At 43.0% G+C, this 23,680-nt stretch overlaps 1 protein-coding gene across 1 annotated transcript in view; it reads left to right on the top strand.

Annotated features, from left to right (window-relative positions):
* The window catches only part of SND1 (staphylococcal nuclease and tudor domain containing 1), a 321,421-nt gene that overhangs the window by 260,407 nt on the left and 37,334 nt on the right, over positions 1-23,680 (top strand). The window contains exon 14 of the mRNA XM_028489790.2: positions 3,554-3,626. Coding sequence (XP_028345591.1) covers positions 3,554-3,626 — 73 coding nt within the window. The remainder of the gene's footprint in view (positions 1-3,553; positions 3,627-23,680) is intronic.

Below are 23,680 nucleotides of genomic sequence, written 5' to 3' on the forward strand. Positions count from 1 at the left end.
CCTCCCCCTCCCCCCCTCCTCCCCCCACCCTCCCATCAGCCATGTGTCAGGCTGAGGGAGGTTTTCTGGGGATGGCTCACCTGGTGTCGTTTCTGCAGCAGCTGGCAAACAAGAACCAAAGCAACCTCAGCACAGGGAGGGAGACCCAAGCTGTCACATGAGACCGTTTAGCTACTCAGTGATCCCTCACACTTTGCCGTCTGGGTCCAGCATACCATTTATACTTTAGAGGGCTTCCTGGGCGGGCAGCATTTGTACTTAGTGTCTACAAATTATTAACTTTCAATTTTGTCTCTGTTTTGCTAAGAACTAAAATAAGAACTATTTCTCAGTTTAAATATGATGTTGCCTGAAATTTATCTAATTTAGCAATTGTATCTAAAGTATGAAAAGATGAAGTCTTTGAAGGTTTTTCCAAAATTAATGCCTGAATATAAACAAGTATCTAATATTTTTTTAGGAACAAGGTAAGCAGAATTTCTTCTTTTAATATTAAGACTTACTTCACTGTATGACAGTAAAATTAAGTGAGAAAGGGAAAAATAAATACCGTATGCTAACACATATATATGGAATCTTAAAAAAAAAAAATGATTCTGAAGAACCTAGGGGCAGGACAGGAATAAAGACACAGACGTGGATAATGGCCGCATAGCCCAGGGAGATCAGCTCGGTGCTTTGTGACCACCTAGAGGGGTGGGATAGGGAGGGTGGAAGGGAGACGCAAGAGGGAGGAGATATGGGGATATATGTATATGTATAGCTGATTCACTTTGTTATAAAGCAGAAACTAACACACCATTGTAAATCAATTATACTCCAATAAAGATGTTAAAAAATAAATAAATAAAACAATGAAACAAAAAAGACTTAATTTTAAAGAATTCTGGATTGTTTCAAATGTCATATGTACACCGTTATCCATATTTTCTGCTTTGGGGTATTATGTTTTTCCCCTTGGGGTGGTATGTTTAATCTTGGTTAAGTGCTGAATTTCTGCTTATGTCACAAAGCTACTTTGGGGTCACAGAGAGAAAGCAGAATTGTAGGTTACCAGCTCACCACTTTTGCCTTGAGAACCTGTTTTCTGACTTACTGTCCAGGCCCTGTTCTTTTTTCCTTGTAGTATATGAGGTGCTCTCCAGCCCCCAGAAAAGGCCAGGAGTTTAGCAGTGTTCTCCGTGAGCCATCTGTTTATTGGGCAGGTCCATGTATTTTGGTTAGAAAAGGAGAAGGCTGTGGGCAATCTGTGCCCACATGGGACCTGCAGAAAGCTGAGCAGGCCTCGCCTAGATGAAAGGCGACTTACACTCAGGGTGGCAGTGAGCTTGCCTTGCCTCACTGCGGGTTTGTTCCCAAGCCGCCTCCTTCGAGTTTATGGTAGCAAAATGGGCAAAGCCTGCTGATGGCAGAGGAGACTGTAGAAACAGGACACAAGCAGGATGTACACAGGGCTTTGGGAGGTGGAAGAGTTGGAGCTACCGTTCGTGTGCAGATCCCAAGGGACCAGGGGCTAAACCTGGTCCATGGTCATTATCAGACACCCTGAACAATAAATCACTGGACTAAAATTAAATGGAGCAATTGTGACCCATTTGCAATTTCTAAAGCTGAAGCCCTTGATTCAGATTCAGGAGGAATCTTGGGAGTCAAGGACCTTGGAAATGTTTTCTTTCAGCTAACAGTTCAGATTAGAATGAGTGTATGATTTTTCTTAATTCTGTACTTTGACTTCTTCCCCTCATCATGGAATGGAAACTGGGTGGTAAGGGAAGTGTTTTGTTTGTCGTATCTGAACAGAAGGTGTTTCAAATCAGTTGAGTGAGAGACAAGTCCCCTGGGGTGGAAAAAGGGGCAAGTGGGGAGTGATAAGGGCCCAAGTATGTGAGAAATGACTGTTCCACTGTGCACTCAGCAACACCCTCCCAGTTTGATTTGTGAATTGGATTTAGAAAGTTAGGACCTGAGCGTAACGCCTCTACTGCTCATTAGTGGAGCCCGAGTGGAAGGAAGGTTGCAGTGAGGTTCCTAGTGTGAGGGTCTGACCTGTTGACCCTGGCCTGGGCAGTTTACTTTAACACTTTCTCTGGAATATGGAAACCCTAGAAAGTCTAGTTCATGGAGCAGTCACACTCCTGAATCTCTTTCTCAATCTCTAAACACAGCAGTGTTCCCTGCGTGGGTCTGCAGGCTGGCAGTATGCGCAAAGGTCTTGACTAATGGTGTCATCGCTGAGTGATGTACCCATCACCTTTGATTCTGCGGTCCTGCATTGTTACATGAGTGATCATCACGTCCCTGAAGCTACCACTCAGGGGATTAGGAGGCAAAAGGTGGGAGATTGGAGCAAACCAGCCAGTGGTCAGATGTGTGTCCCAGGGTCCCCTGCTAAACCCAGTGTTATTACAACCTGAGACTGATTGAAAATGAGGCTTAATGTCAGTTATGTACCTTTGCTAATTTCTCCCCCCCCCCCCCCCCTTTTTTTTCCAAAAGGTGGGAGATTGGAGCAAACCAGCCAGTGGTCAGATGTGTGTCCCAGGGTCCCCTGCTAAACCCAGTGTTATTACAACCTGAGACTGATTGAAAATGAGGCTTAATGTCAGTTATGTACCTTTGCTAATTTCTCCCCCCCCCCCCCGTTTTGTTTCTTCAGCCTTGCGGTGCAGCTTGCCATATCTTAGTTCCCTGCCCAGGGATCGAACCTGGGCCGGTGGTGAAAGCGCCAAGGTCTAAGCACTGGACTGCCAGGGAATTCCCTTCTTCCCCATTATTAAAAAGACTTTTCTCTGCAGTATTGCTTCATTTAGCAACTTATCTTTTTACCTGGGAGGAACTTATTTCCATTATAATTGGAACACTAGCTACATATTTTTGCATTTAAAATGTTTCATGTGATCAAATACAGAAAGAAACATTATTAGGGCTTCCCTGGTGGCGCAGTGGTTGAGAGTCCGCCTGCTAATGCAGGGGACGCGGGTTCGTGCTCCGGTCCGGGAGGATCCTACATGCCGTGGAGCGGCTGGGCCCGTGAGCCGTGGCCGCTGAGCCTGCGCATCCGGAGCCGAACAAAATTCGTGCTCCGGTCCGGGAGGATCCTACATGCCGTGGAGCGGCTGGGCCCGTGAGCCGTGGCCGCTGAGCCTGCGCATCCGGAGCCTAAAAAAAAAAAAAAAGAAAGAAAGAAAGAAAGAAACATTATTACTTCTGGTTTTTAAGAATGTGCTCTTCCAACTGATTCTTCTTTTGTGCCTAGAACGATGGCTTTCCTTTGGAAACAAGTTCTGGAGCTCTCTTTGATAACCAGGCACACTGTTAGCAGTAACTAGCAGCCAGCTTGTGGTAACTGGGCTTGGGGGAAGAGCCGGAGTGTACCGTCCCCACCTCCCAATGCTCTGGCCGAGACTGGCTGCTCAGCAGTGTGCGCTGTGTAGTGACACATGACCATCGGACCAACGTCTCTTCCTGCCGCCTTTTCCCACCCTCCTTACCCCTTCCCAGTGTGATTTGTATTGTCATCGGGCTTCTTTTCTTTTTTGTTCTTTCTTTACAGGGCTATTAAGAATGGCAAAGGATTGCATAGCAAGAAGGAAGTGCCTATCCACCGTGTCGCAGACATATCTGGGGTGAGTTGTGCCTGTGAATGGAGCTGTGTGGCTCCGAGGCGCCAGGAGCTTGGCTGCTCATTCACCGAAGGACCTCAGTCTATGTGTTTTCTGTAGCTCATTCGTTTTCAGGCACTGCATGTGAATTTTTCCATGGCTTCCGCTAATGCATCTATAGAGATCCTGTTTTATACTTCAGGAAAACAGAATTTAAACAAGGGCATAAAACCGCCTATCTCTTCACCTGAATTTTTACTGAGTTGCTTTTCCCTTTTCTTATTATCACGAGTTAGGAGATATTTCTTTTGAGCTGTATTAAGATAAAATTACCTTTTAAAAAAAAAATCCCTGTTTAGTTCTGTGACTGGAAAGTCTTAGTGGAGAAAGGTCAAATACAGGTTCTAGGACAGGTTTAGGAATTAATCCTAATTAATCCTAATCAACTAGGGAGAAGTATGTGAGCATCCTTTGAGCTAACAGATATACTAGATGATATAGGAGAAGAGATGATGCAGATACTTTTGAGCTCCCTAAAGGCTGTGTCCAAACGAGTATTTCATGATCAAGATGCTACCCTTGCATATTTAGGAACTTTGATTGGCTGAATTAGACTCCTTTGTTAGTTGAGGGGGTTTATTCATTTACTCAGCAAGTGCCTACTGTGCCTGGAACTGCTCTAGGCAGAGAATGTAACCATGAACAGAACTGATAAAGTCCCTACATGCAAGCGGGAAAGGGAGACAGTAGCAGTGCCGGGCAGCAGCGACTGCTCTGAGGAATAGAGCAGACCAAGGCAGTAGTGAGGGTTCAGGGGTTGATTTTGATCGGGTGGCCAGGGGAAGGCCTTCTGGCTGTCAGTTTCCCCCTCTGTTCCTGGGACACACACCATCCAGTTCAACTCCCATAGTCACTAATGGGTAAGGAGGGGCTCCAGGTCATGTGTAGGGAGGAGCATGCAGCCCAAGGGACATGACAGAGGAAGGGTAGTCAGTCTTAGCTTGGACACTTGGGAAGCTTGCCTTGGGCACAAGGAGAAAATACTACTGTAAACAGAAGCTCAGCCAGGCCCACAGCAGTGATGAATTCCATTGTATCTTATGTTGTGTTCCCAAGCCTGGCTCAGGCTTTGCCTCTAGTTCCTTGTGGTGGCTTCTGACCTGTCTCGGCAGCTCTCCTTTGCCTGGGTGTGGTCGTCCCCTGTTGGCTTTAATCACTGGGATTCTGTTGAGCTTTTCCCTCTCTGTAGCAGTCACTGCAGCCTACAGATTGCACAGTGTGGCAATTAATTAGTTAGACTTCCGTCAAGACGTTGTGCCACTGTTCAACGAGCAAGGTACATCACTGTGCGTTCCTCGTAGCTCAAGTCCAGAGAAGCCCAGAAAACCTGTTACTAATGGCCTTTGAGCCACAGGTGACTGCGTTGTATCTCCTGAGGCTCATGGTTCACAGGTGGCTTTCCCAGCAAGCTGGTATCAGGCCAGTTTTCTCTGTGGATTACTGTGCTGTGTTACTGTTCATGTGTATATTTCTATATGTATCTGCTGTGGCATTCTCAACAATATTTCCTTTAATATCATTCTTTTGGTGAAGTCAAAGGGTAATTTTTTTGGTTATTCAACTGCAGGGGGACAACGCTGTAAGATACCTATTTTGGAAAATGTAGTGGTGACTCCTACACTAATGGCAGATATGCCCACCCAAAAGCTCATGTCTGGCCCATACTCCAGGGCCGTCTAGAGGCTGAATTCAGCCTTGGGGATGGTGCTGTGTTTTGGCCTGTGGAGTTCCTATTCTTGCTTAGATTTCCGATTGGCATCGAGGTGAGGCCCTCAGCAGGTTTTTGAGGTAGAGTTACAGTTGCTGTGGGGCTGTCCTCTTGGTACCCCCAGCATAGTATCCTAATGATCTTGAATGCTATCTTTGGATCACATGCTGCCTTCTACCTTGATGCGTTTTCTTTATGTTTGCGTGTTTGTTTTTGGTAGCAATGAATCTCAGGAAACGTGTCTTCATAATCCCCCACTAAACTGTAGTTCGGTTTCATACGTACCTTTATCCTCTTTTCTGCCTAGATAGTGGCGAATTGGTTTTGCTCTTACATTAATAAAAAATAAATGCAGGTCAGACTCCCCCACTTACCACATAAATAAAAGAGGAAAGCTAGACCACATGGGAGAGTGGAAGTGAAAAAGCTATTCCATTTAATAGATGTCAGAATGACCTTGTCCACCTTCATAACACATTATTCAGCTTAGATTGCAGGGTTTTTTGGTGCCCTGTATAATAGACGAGTTTTGTCTCCCCCTTCTAACCTTCCTTTCTTCCATCACAATGTCGTGTTCAGTATGTGTGCGTTTTGGGTGCCCTTGTGCCATTTAAGTGAGATGTGTGGGTCTTCAGCTTCCTGAAGCATTCTGGTTATCTTACTGAGGGACAGGTAGGCCTGTGGGGTCAGATGGGCAAATAGTTTACATCTGGTTGAAGAAACAAACATTGGAATAAAGGCCATGTAGTACAAGCATATATAATGGTTTCATTAAAGTTTCTCAATTTTTTTTTAATCCTTGTGTCCCTCCCTCCCACCATTGGTCCCCCTTTTAGTTGCAGGTTGTGGTAAATGGCAGTTCTTGTTGAGCTGACACTATATGCAATATGCTGCCACCATAATTGACTATGAACTGATATTTGTGCGTGACCTCTCACCCCAACCGAGGACACATCCTTGGAGGAGGAGAAGACACATATGCTCTTCACATTTTGTTCTCTAAACACTCAAGAAATGTGCTCTGTGGAAGAGGTTATATCATGATTGTGAGACAAATAACCCATACGTTTGTTCTAGTCTTAATGGCCTCCCACTCTTAGAGTCAGGTTTCTACCCATTGTTCCCATCCCTTCTGTTGTATTTTGTAAAACTGATTTCAGCAGGTAAGGGTCAGAGTGCATGAAAATGCCTCCTGTAGCGAGTTAGCAAGTGCAAGCCCTGCTTGGCTGACTCCCTACCGAGGGAAGTTAAGTAACCCAGGTGTAGACTGACTCTGCTTCGGCAGGTGAGATGCGGGCCTCCTCATGTGGTGCTGAAACAAGCAGGCCTTTTCATGTGCATTCATTGGCTTTTCCCAGGACTGGACCGCTCAGGTGTTGGCTACTAAACATGCTTTCTAACTTTGTGTTCTCCTGTCCCCAGTTGAGCCTCTTGCATCCCTTCCCACATCAAGAATGCATTACAGTTTTTTGACTTTTCAAAAATGTTACGATGGCTCCCCAATGTTTAGGTTGTGTTGTTTTGATTTTGTTAATATAGATGATTTTTTGACATTAACGTCAGCTGAGTGTTGTGTTTCCTGTAAGCTTCATGATGTCTGTGTGTAATGCCAACTGGATGAACCTACCTTTTGACTGGGGCAATGCCAACTGGATGAACCTACCTTTTGCCTGGGGCTTGGATAAACTTGGCTCTTCTGCATCTCTGCTCGTGTTTTTCAGGGTATCCACTAAAGGAAAAAAAAAAAATCTGGTAATTTGGGTCCTGAAGCAGTTACTGGTTTCCTTTATTTCTGACTTTTGAAGGTGAAGGAAATAGGCTACTACAAGCACCTGTCACTGCTGTCCTTATTACCCCTGTCCGGTTACCCTTCAGGCCGGGATGTTCCTGTGAATGTGAAACCGCTAAGAATTTGATCAACTTGGTACTAGATCAGATTCCATTTGGAGGGTGGTTCTGTGCTGACTGCTTCCCTTCATACAACCATGTTTTCATGATTAGCGGGTTTTGTTTTTCCCTGTTCCTTTCTCCACTCCCTCCCTCGCCAGCATACAAAAAGTCGGAATGCGCGTCAGTGGAGTATAAGGCTGTTGCTTATCTTCGGTTTATTATTGTTTTTGCTGTAGCCTCCTCTGTAATAAATACAGTCTCCTGCAGGTATAACGTGTAAAACAGGCAATAAAATGTGGCTGGTGCGTGGCTTGCTGTTGTTCTGGTAAATCAGACAAATCAATTACGGTTCTGAGGTAAGAGAGGGCTCCCACGCCTCAGGTTGCAGCCGCGTTGCACCGATTTCTTCCTCTGCCTCCCTCCGCGGGTGCTTGGTGAGTCATAGTGTCTATTTGACTTTTCCTCTATTTCCTGTCACGTGTTCTTTCCTCTCAGGTGAGTGTGGGGTTATGACGTGTGTTGACGACACCATGAGAGGCTAGAGCCTAGCCCGGCATCCTATCCACTCCAGCCACATTTCTAACAGTCCCGCAGTGGGTCCAATTACCAGGATGGGGCTGCCCATCTCCTGGACATCTTCTGCCTTTCCATGATGTGGAATCCTGATGACTTGGAAGCAGATTTTGCCGTTGTTTATCCTGCTCTTCTCTCCTTTCTTGCCTTCTGGTTGGGCTCACTTGAAGATTGCCTTCTTTGCTCACGTTCCATACTGACTTCTTGGTAACCTCCTCTATCCATGAGTGGGTTTTGTTGGAGATACATACTATTACTAATACGAAGATGCTTAAGCGTGGCCTAGAATGGTCCAAAGACTAGCTCTGGGGGTGGGGAGTAGGGGGAGTCAGATTTTCAGGTCCCTGCTTTCTCCATTAAATCATGAAGACCTGCAGAGTTGCCCAGTCAGAGTCTCACATGCAAATATAAAGGATGGAAGTGTTCCTTTAAAATAAATAGGCAGGATGTTAAGCATGTCCTCCTGACCTCTTCCTTCAGGTTCTGGTTTTTCAGTGCCTTTTTTTTTTTTTTAATCATTACACCTTATTATTATTTTATTTATTTATTTATTTATGGCTGTGTTGGGTCTTCGTTTCTGTGCAAGGGCTTTCTCTAGTTGCGGCAAGTGGGGGCCGCTCTTCATCGCGGTGCGCGGGCCTCTCTTGTTGCAGAGCACAGGCTCCAGATGCGCAGGCTCAGTAATTGTGGCTCACGGGCCTAGTTGCTCCGCGGCATGTGGGATCTTCCCAGACCAGGGCTTGAACCGGTGTCCCCTGCATTGGCAGGCAGATTCTCAACCACTGCGCCACCAGGGAAGCCCTTTCAGTGCCTTTTTGAACTTGAATAGCACTGTCCTCTTTTCCTCAGGGTGTTGGAAGCAGCCCTTTCCATGAGTCTTGGGGGCCATTTTAGAAGTTATCTTTTCTTAGCTCCCAGTGGAGTTGGGCCTCAATGTAAGAGTTTTAAAATATTTTCGGCTGAAGAGATCTAAAAAGTGGTCTGTCCAGTAAGTCTGAGGAAGGTATAAAGCAGTACGGTCACCCAGGGGCTTTATAACTTAGGTCTGTGTTAAACTGCAGTTCCCTTGTGTGTCTTCTGGCCTACTTGTTTAGAATGCCTCCTCCTGCTTACGTGACCCTAAGGTTCCTCTCAGCTTCTAATCACCGGTGATTTGATGGTACCAACGCTCCTTCCTTGTTTGTTTTAATAGCTCTTCCCTCTTTTACTCTCCCTTAGCCTCTGAGTAACCTCCTAACCCTCTAATGTCCCTTTTGTGCTGACTACACAAGGTCAAGGCCTAGGGTTCTGCCTGGGAGTTTGGTTGCTTAGCACTAGAGCTCCCGATTCACACTGTATATTTGCTCCCCTGGGGAAATCCCAGAAGAGCCTTGTCCTGCAAGAGCCAGCGCACCGGCTGCTGACCTTGCTGCTAGAAGCCTTATGTGCTCCATAAGGTTGATGGCTGCTCACGGGGAAGCCGGGCTCAGTGCTAGTGCTGGGGTCTCGGGTGCTTTCTTGCATCTCTCCTGCATTTGGCAACTCTAGTTTTTGCCAGTTTAGGGGAAGCTGCTGCTCTCTTTGTTCCACTCGTCCCCTCCCCGCACCCGAAGGTTCTTGAACTCCAGCCACTCCAGTCGGACTGCAATGTGCAGCTCGTTGACCAGGATTCTCACAGCACAGAAACGTGCACGGCAGCCCTGTGGCGAAGGCAGCTGCGACGGCAGAGGGCCAGTCTCTCTCTCCCATGCTGCCGAGGCTCTTTCCTTTCTCCGTCCCCTCCCCCTCTCCTCTCCTGTCCTCCCATCCCTCCCCACAGCTCCCTTTTCCCTCTCACCTCTGCAAAAGAGTTGGAGTTCGGTAAGGAGACCTTGATTTGGGGGGAGTTTGCTTCAGCTGGTCGCCCTCCCTAACGGCTGAGTGCGTTGCTTTATGGCCTTTTGTCCATAGTTCTTTGAGCCCTAGGAGTCCTGTGTGGCCAGTCCTTGTTTTCTAAAGCTCTCCTATTCACACTCCCCAGAACTGCAGGGGTATCCCTCTCTCCTTCTAAAGAAATCCGAAAGCATTTATGCTTTCCATGGGAATAAGAGAGAAGTCTTATCTTTCTTAGTCTGAACATGTTTCTGAATGAAATTGCACAGAAATGCTGGAATTTTTAAAAGATTGTATTTCAGCCTCTACCACGGTTAGTGGTTGTGTTTAAGCACCTCCTTTTACAAATTTAATCCAGTTTTCAACTGAGTTCTTCTATTGTGGATTTTTTTTTTTTTTTTGCACTGTAGGGCATGAAGTCTAGGACATAATCTCTCACCTCTTTTATTTAGTTTGGGACATCAGGAGAAATTGTTAGTGGACTTTGAAACTGGCAAGATGATTATTGGGTATCCTTTCAGTGGAACGCTGGGTGCTGCCTAGTAAACCCGTTGGGGTTATCTGATTCTGTAGCCCCTTTGCTTTTAACTGGCATGGTTTGCACCCCTATGGAGAGGGAATTTAACTTGTGAAGACCTAATAAAGATGCAGATGATTCCTGTTTGTACAAATGTGGCCCTGTATAGACAGATACAATTAATTTCTACTCTGTACAAGAAATGTTTTCAGACTTCACATTTTCACTCTATAGTATTGCTGTACAGTTTTGTGTCTTTAGCAAATTCACTTCAGCATTCCTAGTTGCCTGTACATATATCCATCCTCCAGGCTCTGCTTTGAATCACTTGTAGTATCTTTCTGGTTCCCTCATGAATTAGTGAGTTAAAATAAAATTTTTGACACATCTTTATTTATTTATTTATTTATTTATTTTTGCGGTACGCGGGCCTCTCACCGCCGTGGCCTCTCCCATTGAGGAGCACAGGCTCCGGACGCGCAGGCTCAGCGGCCATGGCTCACGGGCCCAGCCGCTCCGCGGCATGTGGGATCCTCCCGGAGCGGGGCACGAACCCGTGTCCCCTGCATCGGCAGGCGGACTCTCAACCACTGCGCCACCAGGGAGGCCCCGACACATCTTTATTTTATATTTGTATAGGAGTCATGATTTTACCTGTTTGAAAATTATCTTTTAAGAGGATAGGGGAAGAAATTGCAAAAACAAGAGAGAAATACAAAACTACTTATAACATTGTTTTTATTGCCTCCTCTGTACCTGAAAATATGAAGAGTCATTCGGTTGTAGAAGTTCTTTTAAAAAATAAAGGTCTAAAGTGAATATGTCTCTTTCATCTGCAGAATGCCCAATTCCATCCTGTACCTTACTGGGTCTGCCCTTTTGTTCACCAGCAAGCTTTTTTTTTTAAACATCTTTATTGGAGTATAATTGCTTTACAGTGTTGTGTTAGTTTCTGCTGTATAACAGAGTGAATCAGCTATACGTATACCTGTATCCCCATATCCCCTCCCTCTTGAGCCTCCCTCCCACCCTCCCTATCCCACCCCTCTAGGTGGTCACAGCCCGACAAGCTTTTGTGTTGGAAAATTCAGGTGCCATAATAGGTTGAGGTAGAGGGATTGGACATTGAGCACGGGGCCCTGTGTCTTGACGTTTGGTGGGTGTGTTCCAGCTCTGAATTTCAGCACCTCTGAAGAAATGTTTGATCAGGTGACTTGCCCAGAGGTAGAGCACTATTAGAGACAGCATTTCTTAAAATTTGTTGCTTCTTTCAGTAAAACATCTTATTTCCAAAATAATCTGTAGACTTGGTGTGTCACTGCCGTGAATTCTGTTTTCAGGAAGTTTTCTGCCACAAATTTGTCTAGTTCCCTTCTGATTCCTTGTTTAACTGACTTCATACAGGGGGATGCCTACAAATGAGCTCTGAGAAACAGGGTCCTAGCTTTTATTTAAGTGTCCTGAGCTATAAGTTTTGTGTCTTTCTTCCTTTGTTCAAAGAAAGGAGAAAAGAAATTGAGGGAGTCCAGGAGCATTTTTTCCAAAGAAAAAATGTCATCTCTTTCCAGAGAGAGTTGCCTCTAGCACAGATTCTGCTCTCGCTGGTTCATGCTCTTCAGTTCTCTCTCCTGTTCTCTGGGTGCATGTGGGGATTGTTCTATGAGTCTATTTCATGGGTCCAAATTGGCTGTGAATGAGCCCATTGCAGACTTGGGTAAATGAATGCTTCCGGTATTTTGGAGGCAGTTGATAACATTCCTGATTCCCAGGTTCAGGTGTGTGATCAGGTTGTCTGATCTGTCCTGTGACCGCCGAGTGATGTGATGAAACTTGAAATATTTCTGCCCAGCCATGGCTTCACTCTCCACTCCACCATCATAACACGACTTAGCCCTAGATTGAACTCATTTTGTCCTGTGGCTATTGCTTATGTAAACATCTCAAAGTAAGTCATTTTACTAACACAGACATTCTGCTTACTCGAGTTCTAAGGCTTTATTTAGCATGCTTCCAACATATTCCCTAAGGAATACGTTGTACAGAATTTTGGACGCTACTTGCAGTGTTGACGTCCAGATAAATATTCTCGAATCACACCTCAGGGTGGCTTTGGAATTACCTAGTAATTTTGTGCCTCAGTTCCTCATGAAAGGGTGTTCTCAGGAAGAAATGATAGAATTCGTAAGACAAGATTAGATTTGGGAGGGTTTGAATTTGGAGGAAGACCTGTTCTCTTGTAGGACATTACTGCAACACGCCTGGCTACTTCACCCACCATAGAGAATATTTTCATATTCAGTCTAGTCCACTGTTCCCCGTTCTCAGTCCACTGACTCCGACTCCATTATGGACGCGCTGTTTCTGAGTAGCTGTCTCAGCTCTCCTGACCGTGCCCTCCTCCTCCTTCAGGCCCTTTCTCTTCTTCCTGGCAATTTTCCCTTTTGATCCTCACTGCCCTCTCTTCATGCCTTACTTCAGCATTTACACAATCACTTATTACCCTGATTTTGTGCTTGTTGATATATTGATTGGTAACCCGTCTCAGGTGACATATGTGCAGTGCTTTTCCTCAGTAGTTGATAAACTCCTGAGAAAATGGGATCTTTTTCGTATCTCTTCACAGAGCCTGATTTAGGTTTGATCTGCCAGGAGATGACCTAAACAGTATGAAATTGTGTTTGAACGAATGTGACCCTAGATCTTAGATGTACCATTAACTGTGCTGGTTAGTAACTAGAAGAGGGTAAACTAGTAGAAGGATACAACAGGAAGGATGCCTATTTTCTAGCATGTAGCAGCAGTACGGAGTACATGACTAGTAGCATAAGCCCCAATATCAGATCAGCCAAGTTCAAGTCCTGGCTCGCTTGCTTATTAATTTGTCACCTTGAGGTTATTTAACATCTCTGTGCCATGGTTTTCTCATCTGTAACATGAATGTAATAATGGCCCTTATTACCTCATTAGGTTGTGGTGTGCTTGAATGAGTTAATACATCCAAAGTATTTAGAACAGTTGACATGGTTCATGTGGTGGTGGTGGTGGTGGGTAATAAATGGCTGGGTGTTCTGCCTAGCCTACAGAAAGTCCTCTAAAATGATCCATCATCCTCATCAGTAGTATCTGTATTGCAAACTTTTTATCCAAGTCCTGAATCATACTCCTTCTCTCCTGAGTTCTTTTACTGCCCCATTATCTCTCCTTGACATTTAACATATGCTATCTGGCTTGTGTTTTAGATGCATTTGTCATGTTGAGTCATGAATGAATGATCAAACAATTAGTATTTACCGAAAGCTTATTACATTCCAGGCACAGTGCTGGGTGTTGAGGATATAACATTGAACAGTACAGGTGTAGTCCTTCTAGGTCATACACAATTTGGTCTCTAATTACAGTTGTGACAGAAGTATAGAGACCTGTGAGAGTGTATCTTCACAGCCTATCCTTTCTCCCATGTGCTCAGAGACCATCTTTGAAGTGATTTTAAAATGAGGCCTAAAGGAGGAGTTAGTTGGAGGTCTTGTTCAATTGATATGCTAGATCCTTAGAATCTCACATTTAGAACCTCCGTACAATATCCATATGCAAATACATCGTATCAAAGTTGTAAAGTCACTGGTTGGGGGCAGGTTTAAATCTGTAGTTTTCCTTAGGAAGAATTAGAATTCCCAAATATATGCCAAAAGACGACAATTCTAACAACTTTAAAGTTATTTTTCTTTAAGGGTAGTTTCTTTATTGTTTAGCCTATTATTGCACATTTTTCATGTATGTGTGGAATTCTGGGTACTTTTTATTAAATCTATTTCTGAGCCCAACCATGGGGCTCTTTACATCGTGCTGCTGGCTTTACTAGGAACACATTTTTCTTATTCTTGCATCATGCTAATGTGTGATTTTTGTTTGTTTTTCTACCTAATGTCGACAATTTATGGCTGTGTTGGGTCTTCGTTTCTGTGCAAGGGCTTTCTCTAGTTGCGGCAAGTGGGGGCCGCTCTTCATCGCGGTGCGCGGGCCTCTCTTGTTGCAGAGCACAGGCTCCAGATGCGCAGGCTCAGTAATTGTGGCTCACGGGCCTAGTTGCTCCGCGGCATGTGGGATCTTCCCAGACCAGGGCTTGAACCGGTGTCCCCTGCATTGGCAGGCAGATTCTCAACCACTGCGCCACCAGGGAAGCCCTTTCAGTGCCTTTTTGAACTTGAATAGCACTGTCCTCTTTTCCTCAGGGTGTTGGAAGCAGCCCTTTCCATGAGTCTTGGGGGCCATTTTAGAAGTTATCTTTTCTTAGCTCCCAGTGGAGTTGGGCCTCAATGTAAGAGTTTTAAAATATTTTCGGCTGAAGAGATCTAAAAAGTGGTCTGTCCAGTAAGTCTGAGGAAGGTATAAAGCAGTACGGTCACCCAGGGGCTTTATAACTTAGGTCTGTGTTAAACTGCAGTTCCCTTGTGTGTCTTCTGGCCTACTTGTTTAGAATGCCTCCTCCTGCTTACGTGACCCTAAGGTTCCTCTCAGCTTCTAATCACCGGTGATTTGATGGTACCAACGCTCCTTTCTTGTTTGTTTTAATAGCTCTTCCCTCTTTTACTCTCCCTTAGCCTCTGAGTAACCTCCTAACCCTCTAATGTCCCTTTTGTGCTGACTACACAAGGTCAAGGCCTAGGGTTCTGCCTGGGAGTTTGGTTGCTTAGCACTAGAGCTCCCTTCACACTGTATATTTGCTCCCCTGGGGAAATCCCAGAAGAGCCTTGTCCTGCAAGAGCCAGCGCACCGGCTGCTGACCTTGCTGCTAGAAGCCTTATGTGCTCCATAAGGTTGATGGCTGCTCACGGGGAAGCCGGGCTCAGTGCTAGTGCTGGGGTCTCGGGTGCTTTCTTGCATCTCTCCTGCATTTGGCAACTCTAGTTTTTGCCAGTTTAGGGGAAGCTGCTGCTCTCTTTGTTCCACTCGTCCCCTCCCCGCACCCGAAGGTTCTTGAACTCCAGCCACTCCAGTCGGACTGCAATGTGCAGCTCGTTGACCAGGATTCTCACAGCACAGAAACGTGCACGGCAGCCCTGTGGCGAAGGCAGCTGCGACGGCAGAGGGCCAGTCTCTCTCTCCCATGCTGCCGAGGCTCTTTCCTTTCTCCGTCCCCTCCCCCTCTCCTCTCCTGTCCTCCCATCCCTCCCCACAGCTCCCTTTTCCCTCTCACCTCTGCAAAAGAGTTGGAGTTCGGTAAGGAGACCTTGATTTGGGGGGAGTTTGCTTCAGCTGGTCGCCCTCCCTAACGGCTGAGTGCGTTGCTTTATGGCCTTTTGTCCATAGTTCTTTGAGCCCTAGGAGTCCTGTGTGGCCAGTCCTTGTTTTCTAAAGCTCTCCTATTCACACTCCCCAGAACTGCAGGGGTATCCCTCTCTCCTTCTAAAGAAATCCGAAAGCATTTATGCTTTCCATGGGAATAAGAGAGAAGTCTTATCTTTCTTAGTCTGAACATGTTTCTGAATGAAATTGCACAGAAATGCTGGAATTTTTAAAAGATTGTATTTCAGCCTCTACCACGGTTAGTGGTTGTGTTTAAGCACCTCCTTTTACAAATTTAATCCAGTTTTCAACTGAGTTCTTCTATTGTGGATTTTTTTTTTTTTTTGCACTGTAGGGCATGAAGTCTAGGACATAATCTCTCACCTCTTTTATTTAGTTTGGGACATCAGGAGAAATTGTTAGTGGACTTTGAAACTGGCAAGATGATTATTGGGTATCCTTTCAGTGGAACGCTGGGTGCTGCCTAGTAAACCCGTTGGGGTTATCTGATTCTGTAGCCCCTTTGCTTTTAACTGGCATGGTTTGCACCCCTATGGAGAGGGAATTTAACTTGTGAAGACCTAATAAAGATGCAGATGATTCCTGTTTGTACAAATGTGGCCCTGTATAGACAGATACAATTAATTTCTACTCTGTACAAGAAATGTTTTCAGACTTTACATTTTCACTCTATAGTATTGCTGTACAGTTTTGTGTCTTTAGCAAATTCACTTCAGCATTCCTAGTTGCCTGTACATATATCCATCCTCCAGGCTCTGCTTTGAATCACTTGTAGTATCTTTCTGGTTCCCTCATGAATTAGTGAGTTAAAATAAAATTTTTGACACATCTTTATTTTTTTATTTATTTTTTATTTATTTTTTTTTTTTGCGGTACGCGGGCCTCTCACCGCCGTGGCCTCTCCCATTGAGGAGCACAGGCTCCGGACGCGCAGGCTCAGCGGCCATGGCTCACGGGCCCAGCCGCTCCGCGGCATGTGGGATCCTCCCGGAGCGGGGCACGAACCCGTGTCCCCTGCATCGGCAGGCGGACTCTCAACCACTGCGCCACCAGGGAGGCCCCGACACATCTTTATTTTATATTTGTATAGGAGTCATGATTTTACCTGTTTGAAAATTATCTTTTAAGAGGATAGGGGAAGAAATTGCAAAAACAAGAGAGAAATACAAAACTACTTATAACATTGTTTTTATTGCCTCCTCTGTACCTGAAAATATGAAGAGTCATTCGGTTGTAGAAGTTCTTTTAAAAAATAAAGGTCTAAAGTGAATATGTCTCTTTCATCTGCAGAATGCCCAATTCCATCCTGTACCTTACTGGGTCTGCCCTTTTGTTCACCAGCAAGCTTTTTTTTTTAAACATCTTTATTGGAGTATAATTGCTTTACAGTGTTGTGTTAGTTTCTGCTGTATAACAGAGTGAATCAGCTATACGTATACCTATATCCCCATATCCCCTCCCTCTTGAGCCTCCCTCCCACCCTCCCTATCCCACCCCTCTAGGTGGTCACAGCCCGACAAGCTTTTGTGTTGGAAAATTCAGGTGCCATAATAGGTTGAGGTAGAGGGATTGGACATTGAGCACGGGGCCCTGTGTCTTGACGTTTGGTGGGTGTGTTCCAGCTCTGAATTTCAGCACCTCTGAAGAAATGTTTGATCAGGTGACTTGCCCAGAGGTAGAGCACTATTAGAGACAGCATTTCTTAAAATTTGTTGCTTCTTTCAGTAAAACATCTTATTTCCAAAATAATCTGTAGACTTGGTGTGTCACTGCCGTGAATTCTGTTTTCAGGAAGTTTTCTGCCACAAATTTGTCTAGTTCCCTTCTGATTCCTTGTTTAACTGACTTCATACAGGGGGATGCCTACAAATGAGCTCTGAGAAACAGGGTCCTAGCTTTTATTTAAGTGTCCTGAGCTATAAGTTTTGTGTCTTTCTTCCTTTGTTCAAAGAAAGGAGAAAAGAAATTGAGGGAGTCCAGGAGCATTTTTTCCAAAGAAAAAATGTCATCTCTTTCCAGAGAGAGTTGCCTCTAGCACAGATTCTGCTCTCGCTGGTTCATGCTCTTCAGTTCTCTCTCCTGTTCTCTGGGTGCATGTGGGGATTGTTCTATGAGTCTATTTCATGGGTCCAAATTGGCTGTGAATGAGCCCATTGCAGACTTGGGTAAATGAATGCTTCCGGTATTTTGGAGGCAGTTGATAACATTCCTGATTCCCAGGTTCAGGTGTGTGATCAGGTTGTCTGATCTGTCCTGTGACCGCCGAGTGATGTGATGAAACTTGAAATATTTCTGCCCAGCCATGGCTTCACTCTCCACTCCACCATCATAACACGACTTAGCCCTAGATTGAACTCATTTTGTCCTGTGGCTATTGCTTATGTAAACATCTCAAAGTAAGTCATTTTACTAACACAGACATTCTGCTTACTCGAGTTCTAAGGCTTTATTTAGCATGCTTCCAACATATTCCCTAAGGAATACGTTGTACAGAATTTTGGACGCTACTTGCAGTGTTGACGTCCAGATAAATATTCTCGAATCACACCTCAGGGTGGCTTTGGAATTACCTAGTAATTTTGTGCCTCAGTTCCTCATGAAAGGGTGTTCTCAGGAAGAAATGATAGAATTCGTAAGACAAGATTAGATTTGGGAGGGTTTGAATTTGGAGGAAGACCTGTTCTCTTGTAGGACATTACTGCAACACGCCTGGCTACTTCACCCACCATAGAGAATATTTTCATATTCAGTCTAGTCCACTGTTCCCCGTTCTCAGTCCACTGACTCCGACTCCATTATGGACGCGCTGTTTCTGAGTAGCTGTCTCAGCTCTCCTGACCGTGCCCTCCTCCTCCTTCAGGCCCTTTCTCTTCTTCCTGGCAATTTTCCCTTTTGATCCTCACTGCCCTCTCTTCATGCCTTACTTCAGCATTTACACAATCACTTATTACCCTGATTTTGTGCTTGTTGATATATTGATTGGTAACCCGTCTCAGGTGACATATGTGCAGTGCTTTTCCTCAGTAGTTGATAAACTCCTGAGAAAATGGGATCTTTTTCGTATCTCTTCACAGAGCCTGATTTAGGTTTGATCTGCCAGGAGATGACCTAAACAGTATGAAATTGTGTTTGAACGAATGTGACCCTAGATCTTAGATGTACCATTAACTGTGCTGGTTAGTAACTAGAAGAGGGTAAACTAGTAGAAGGATACAACAGGAAGGATGCCTATTTTCTAGCATGTAGCAGCAGTACGGAGTACATGACTAGTAGCATAAGCCCCAATATCAGATCAGCCAAGTTCAAGTCCTGGCTCGCTTGCTTATTAATTTGTCACCTTGAGGTTATTTAACATCTCTGTGCCATGGTTTTCTCATCTGTAACATGAATGTAATAATGGCCCTTATTACCTCATTAGGTTGTGGTGTGCTTGAATGAGTTAATACATCCAAAGTATTTAGAACAGTTGACATGGTTCATGTGGTGGTGGTGGTGGTGGGTAATAAATGGCTGGGTGTTCTGCCTAGCCTACAGAAAGTCCTCTAAAATGATCCATCATCCTCATCAGTAGTATCTGTATTGCAAACTTTTTATCCAAGTCCTGAATCATACTCCTTCTCTCCTGAGTTCTTTTACTGCCCCATTATCTCTCCTTGACATTTAACATATGCTATCTGGCTTGTGTTTTAGATGCATTTGTCATGTTGAGTCATGAATGAATGATCAAACAATTAGTATTTACCGAAAGCTTATTACATTCCAGGCACAGTGCTGGGTGTTGAGGATATAACATTGAACAGTACAGGTGTAGTCCTTCTAGGTCATACACAATTTGGTCTCTAATTACAGTTGTGACAGAAGTATAGAGACCTGTGAGAGTGTATCTTCACAGCCTATCCTTTCTCCCATGTGCTCAGAGACCATCTTTGAAGTGATTTTAAAATGAGGCCTAAAGGAGGAGTTAGTTGGAGGTCTTGTTCAATTGATATGCTAGATCCTTAGAATCTCACATTTAGAACCTCCGTACAATATCCATATGCAAATACATCGTATCAATGTTGTAAAGTCACTGGTTGGGGGCAGGTTTAAATCTGTAGTTTTCCTTAGGAAGAATTAGAATTCCCAAATATATGCCAAAAGACGACAATTCTAACAACTTTAAAGTTATTTTTCTTTAAGGGTAGTTTCTTTATTGTTTAGCCTATTATTGCACATTTTTCATGTATGTGTGGAATTCTGGGTACTTTTTATTAAATCTATTTCTGAGCCCAACCATGGGGCTCTTTACATCGTGCTGCTGGCTTTACTAGGAACACATTTTTCTTATTCTTGCATCATGCTAATGTGTGATTTTTGTTTGTTTTTCTACCTAATGTCGACACTCCTTTTGGCTCTGCACCATAATTATCTAAGTTAAACTTCTCTATTCCTTAGGAAAAGAGCTACTTAGTTTGCTGTCTTCAGTGCCATAAAGCTCTGTGCTTTAGATGATGTTTTTGAAGGAATCATGGAGCACGTTTCACGTGCAGTTTTAGGTCGGGATGTTTTCCAAATCAGTTTTCCAGACTTTATTACAGTGTCCATAATACTTATTTGTCTCAAAATATGTGGAACAATTATGAAGGACTAATTCACTCAAAAGAATGTTGACTCTTCGCTCAAAAAAAAAAAACTGGAGAGAGTTATCTGACCTGAATAATTTGCAAGTTTATCTGGGCAAAACTGAATCAGCCCTGAATGTTAATGTATTTTCTTTCTTTCAACCTGGGGGCGCAGTGGATAAGACTCCGCGCTCCCAATGCAGGGGATCCGGGTTCAGTCCCTGGTCAGGGAACTAGATCCCACGTGCATGCCACAACTAAGGAGTCCACCTGCCACAACTAAGGCCCGGCACAACCAAATAAATAAATAACAAAAACGTACACATTTCTTAGCACAAGTTTTCTGTCAAAATTTTTGTTTTTAAATGCATTGAATATAAATAAGCCAAAGAAAGAAAATCATCTCTACTAGTACTACCAGAAAATTTTCGATAAGAATACATCTGTTCACCAAAATGTGGGGTTGTTTTCTTTTTTCATTTTCTCTCCTCCCCCCACTCTTTTTTAAGTGATGAAAGGTTTTTTTCAGAACAGAGACTTTCTCTCTTTTATTCTTAACTGTACAGTCAGTGCCTAGAACAGTGACACATAATAGGTGCTTAGTTCCTTTTTCCACATGAATAGTCCTCTTTTACCTCACTTTGAATGTCTACCTAGTATTCTGTCTTATGTATTGTTGGATATTTAGTTTATTTGGATTATTTTTTCCTTTCTCACGCACACATACACACAAAAACATTGGTTCCTTAGCTAAATCAGTCTGTAGTTATTTTCTTAGAACAATTTCATAAAGTAGAAACTTAGAACAAAGGATAACATGACATGTTTTAGCATGATCATTATTTACCTATAAATCTTTATTGAGTAAAATGATTAGATTTTAGTTTTATGCATTTGTTATTCTTAAACACTGACCACCTTTTGTCTTAATTAATAATTTCTACCATACTGGATATCCTTTTTCTCTGTTTCAAAAACTTGAACTTAACCTTGCAAATTTTATAATTATTTTTGTTAGCACTTTAAAAATGTAAATATTAACTCCTTCAAAATGCTTTTTACTTAATTTATTGGACCTAAATTGGTATGTCTGCAAGCAAAACTGAATGTTCACAGTACTTTTAGGGGATGTTGAAATTATTTTAATCATGTAACCTTTATTTAACATTTATTTTCATGTTTTATTTTATGTCATAGATTGCTTGGTGTTTTGTGGGTTTTTTTCTCCTCCATCCTTTTCTGAAGTTGTGTGTTCGTGTCTCAGGTGGGACAGAGTTTAGCATGGCATCAATTTCCTTGCCTCTGAGTTCTTGATTTGCCCATGAAATGAAAACTTGTGCTTTGTCAGACCATCGTTTAAATTCTTTACTCTGCACGTATTGTTTTAATTACATCTTTCAAGCCATTTTGTGGTTCTGTAATAAATTCTCACCCTTGCATATAGAGACCTTAGAAGTGATAAAAATTGATCTAAAATTTTTAAAGAAAAAATTGTACTTCAAACCTGTATGTTACTTCTTAATCATAGCCTTGTAATTGATAATCCAGAGTTACAGATGCTGGTTGAGTGCTTTGTTCCATATTCTCACTGTCACATACATGTATAAGCTATGTTTTTAGACCATTCTCATGTCCTTTTTCTGGTAACGTACGAGATGTTTATTGTGGTATTCCTGTAATAATTTTTTGTCCTTTTTTTCTTAGAAAAGTAACAGCAGACTTGTTAAAAATTTAAATGGCCTTTTTCTCACATCCCCATTGGTTGTGTTTATCTTTACCAATTTAAAATAGGAATACTATCTTTAACTATTTTCTTATCAATGTAATTGTCTATTTGATATAAATTGGTTTTTCTACAATTCGGATAAATTACATGTTTTTTGAGAAATAATTAACCTGAAAATAATTGGAAGGTATGCCTTCCAGTGCGTTGTTCCCTTTTAAACTTTTTTGTTATAAATTGGTAATTTTAGACCACTGTCTCATGTCCATATTCTTGAGCAGTTCTAATTAAATTTCATAGTAAAATGTTTTCTTCGTATAACTAAAGCAGCCAGTGGTATCAGAAATACAGTGTATTGCTCTGCTCGTGGATAATGAAAAGAATTTGTGTTGATTCAAAGTTCTCATAGGATAGTCTTTCGCCCGAATAAAATCTACAAAAGCAATCCTATATTTACTTAACTGACCCGAGATAAGACATTTTCTCCATGAAAAAATAGTGGTTTTTTTGTTTTGTTTTGTTAAGGGAAAGGTTTTCATGGAGGAAGGCATGGATTCAGGAAATACAACCTAGGAAAGGATGTGAAGGGAATTTCCAGGGTTGGCCCAGGGCATCCGCTGTGTAGCAGGCCCCACGGGTTACCATTTATTTAGAGGTCAATAGGCAGATGGGAGCGCTCCAGGGGAGGGCTGTAATTTTAAAAGTCATGATTTTAGAAACACTGAATATCAGTTTAACCAAGAATTGTAATAGTAATCTGTTGGAGAGCTAGAGTCTGTAGAAATGGGAATAGGTGCAGTTTGGGATGAAATCGTGGTTGGGAAGAAGGTGGAGTTTATTTGTGAACACCACAGATCATGAGCCATAACTTTGAGACAGTTGAGTGGAATGGCAGACCTGAGGAAGGATGTGCCTTTGCCCTGCCTTGGTCATCCACGCTAAAGAAAGAGGATCGAAGAAAGGAAGAGAGCAGACTGGTAAGAGTTGATACCTTATCCTAAGTAGATACAAATTTACATCTGCTCGCTTTATCTGAGACACAGATATACCGCCGTCTGCACTTTCTATACTAAACTTAAAAGTAGACTTTTTTTTTTCTTGTCTTAGAGAATAAATGAAGGGCATTGTATCTCCTGTTGGTGATAAAATGCAGATTTTTCCCACTCAGAGGCTGTAACTGCATTTCTAAAGGTTAAATTGAATAGTTCTCACAACATAATTTCAGCTGGTTAAATTTGGGAAACTGAAAGTCATTTGATAAAAGAATAATCTCTGAACCTGTATAGAATTTTCATTTGATTGGGAATTGGGTATTATTTTATTCACATTAAGCCAGATCACAGAATGATTTTATTTCAAGGTAGAAAAGAAATGTCAATAGGCATATGTACTTAGTAGTACTCTTTTTATTATTTGATGAGAATATTTCCTCTGTATAGCCAACTGAGGGATGACATCATGCTTTCTCTTAGCCATTGCCTAAGAATTGATACTTTCTTATGGTGCTTTTGGGAAATGGCTAAGATTTTTTTTTTTCTACCCTCTTCTAACCCCTTGCTTTCTCATCCAAACTATTTTCTGCTTAAATTTTTTAAAGTGCTTTAATGCACTGACTAGCTAGTTTAGTGGTTTACCTCAAACGTAATTACTGAGTACTGAATTTTGAGCTTGTTATTCACTCTGAGCTACATATAAACTAGTTGACTAGGCATTTTTGAGTTAAAAATGAAATTCTTGCATAGTCTACCTACCCAAGCCATTTTTTCTTGTTTATTTTTAAATTTAGGTGTAACTTAATGGAGTTTTGATAAACAGGTATACACAAAGCCATCACCAAAGTCGAGAAAAGAG

This window comes from Physeter macrocephalus, chromosome 5, assembly GCF_002837175.3.
Source record: "Physeter macrocephalus isolate SW-GA chromosome 5, ASM283717v5, whole genome shotgun sequence".
Classification (NCBI taxonomy): Eukaryota; Metazoa; Chordata; class Mammalia; order Artiodactyla; family Physeteridae; genus Physeter; species Physeter macrocephalus.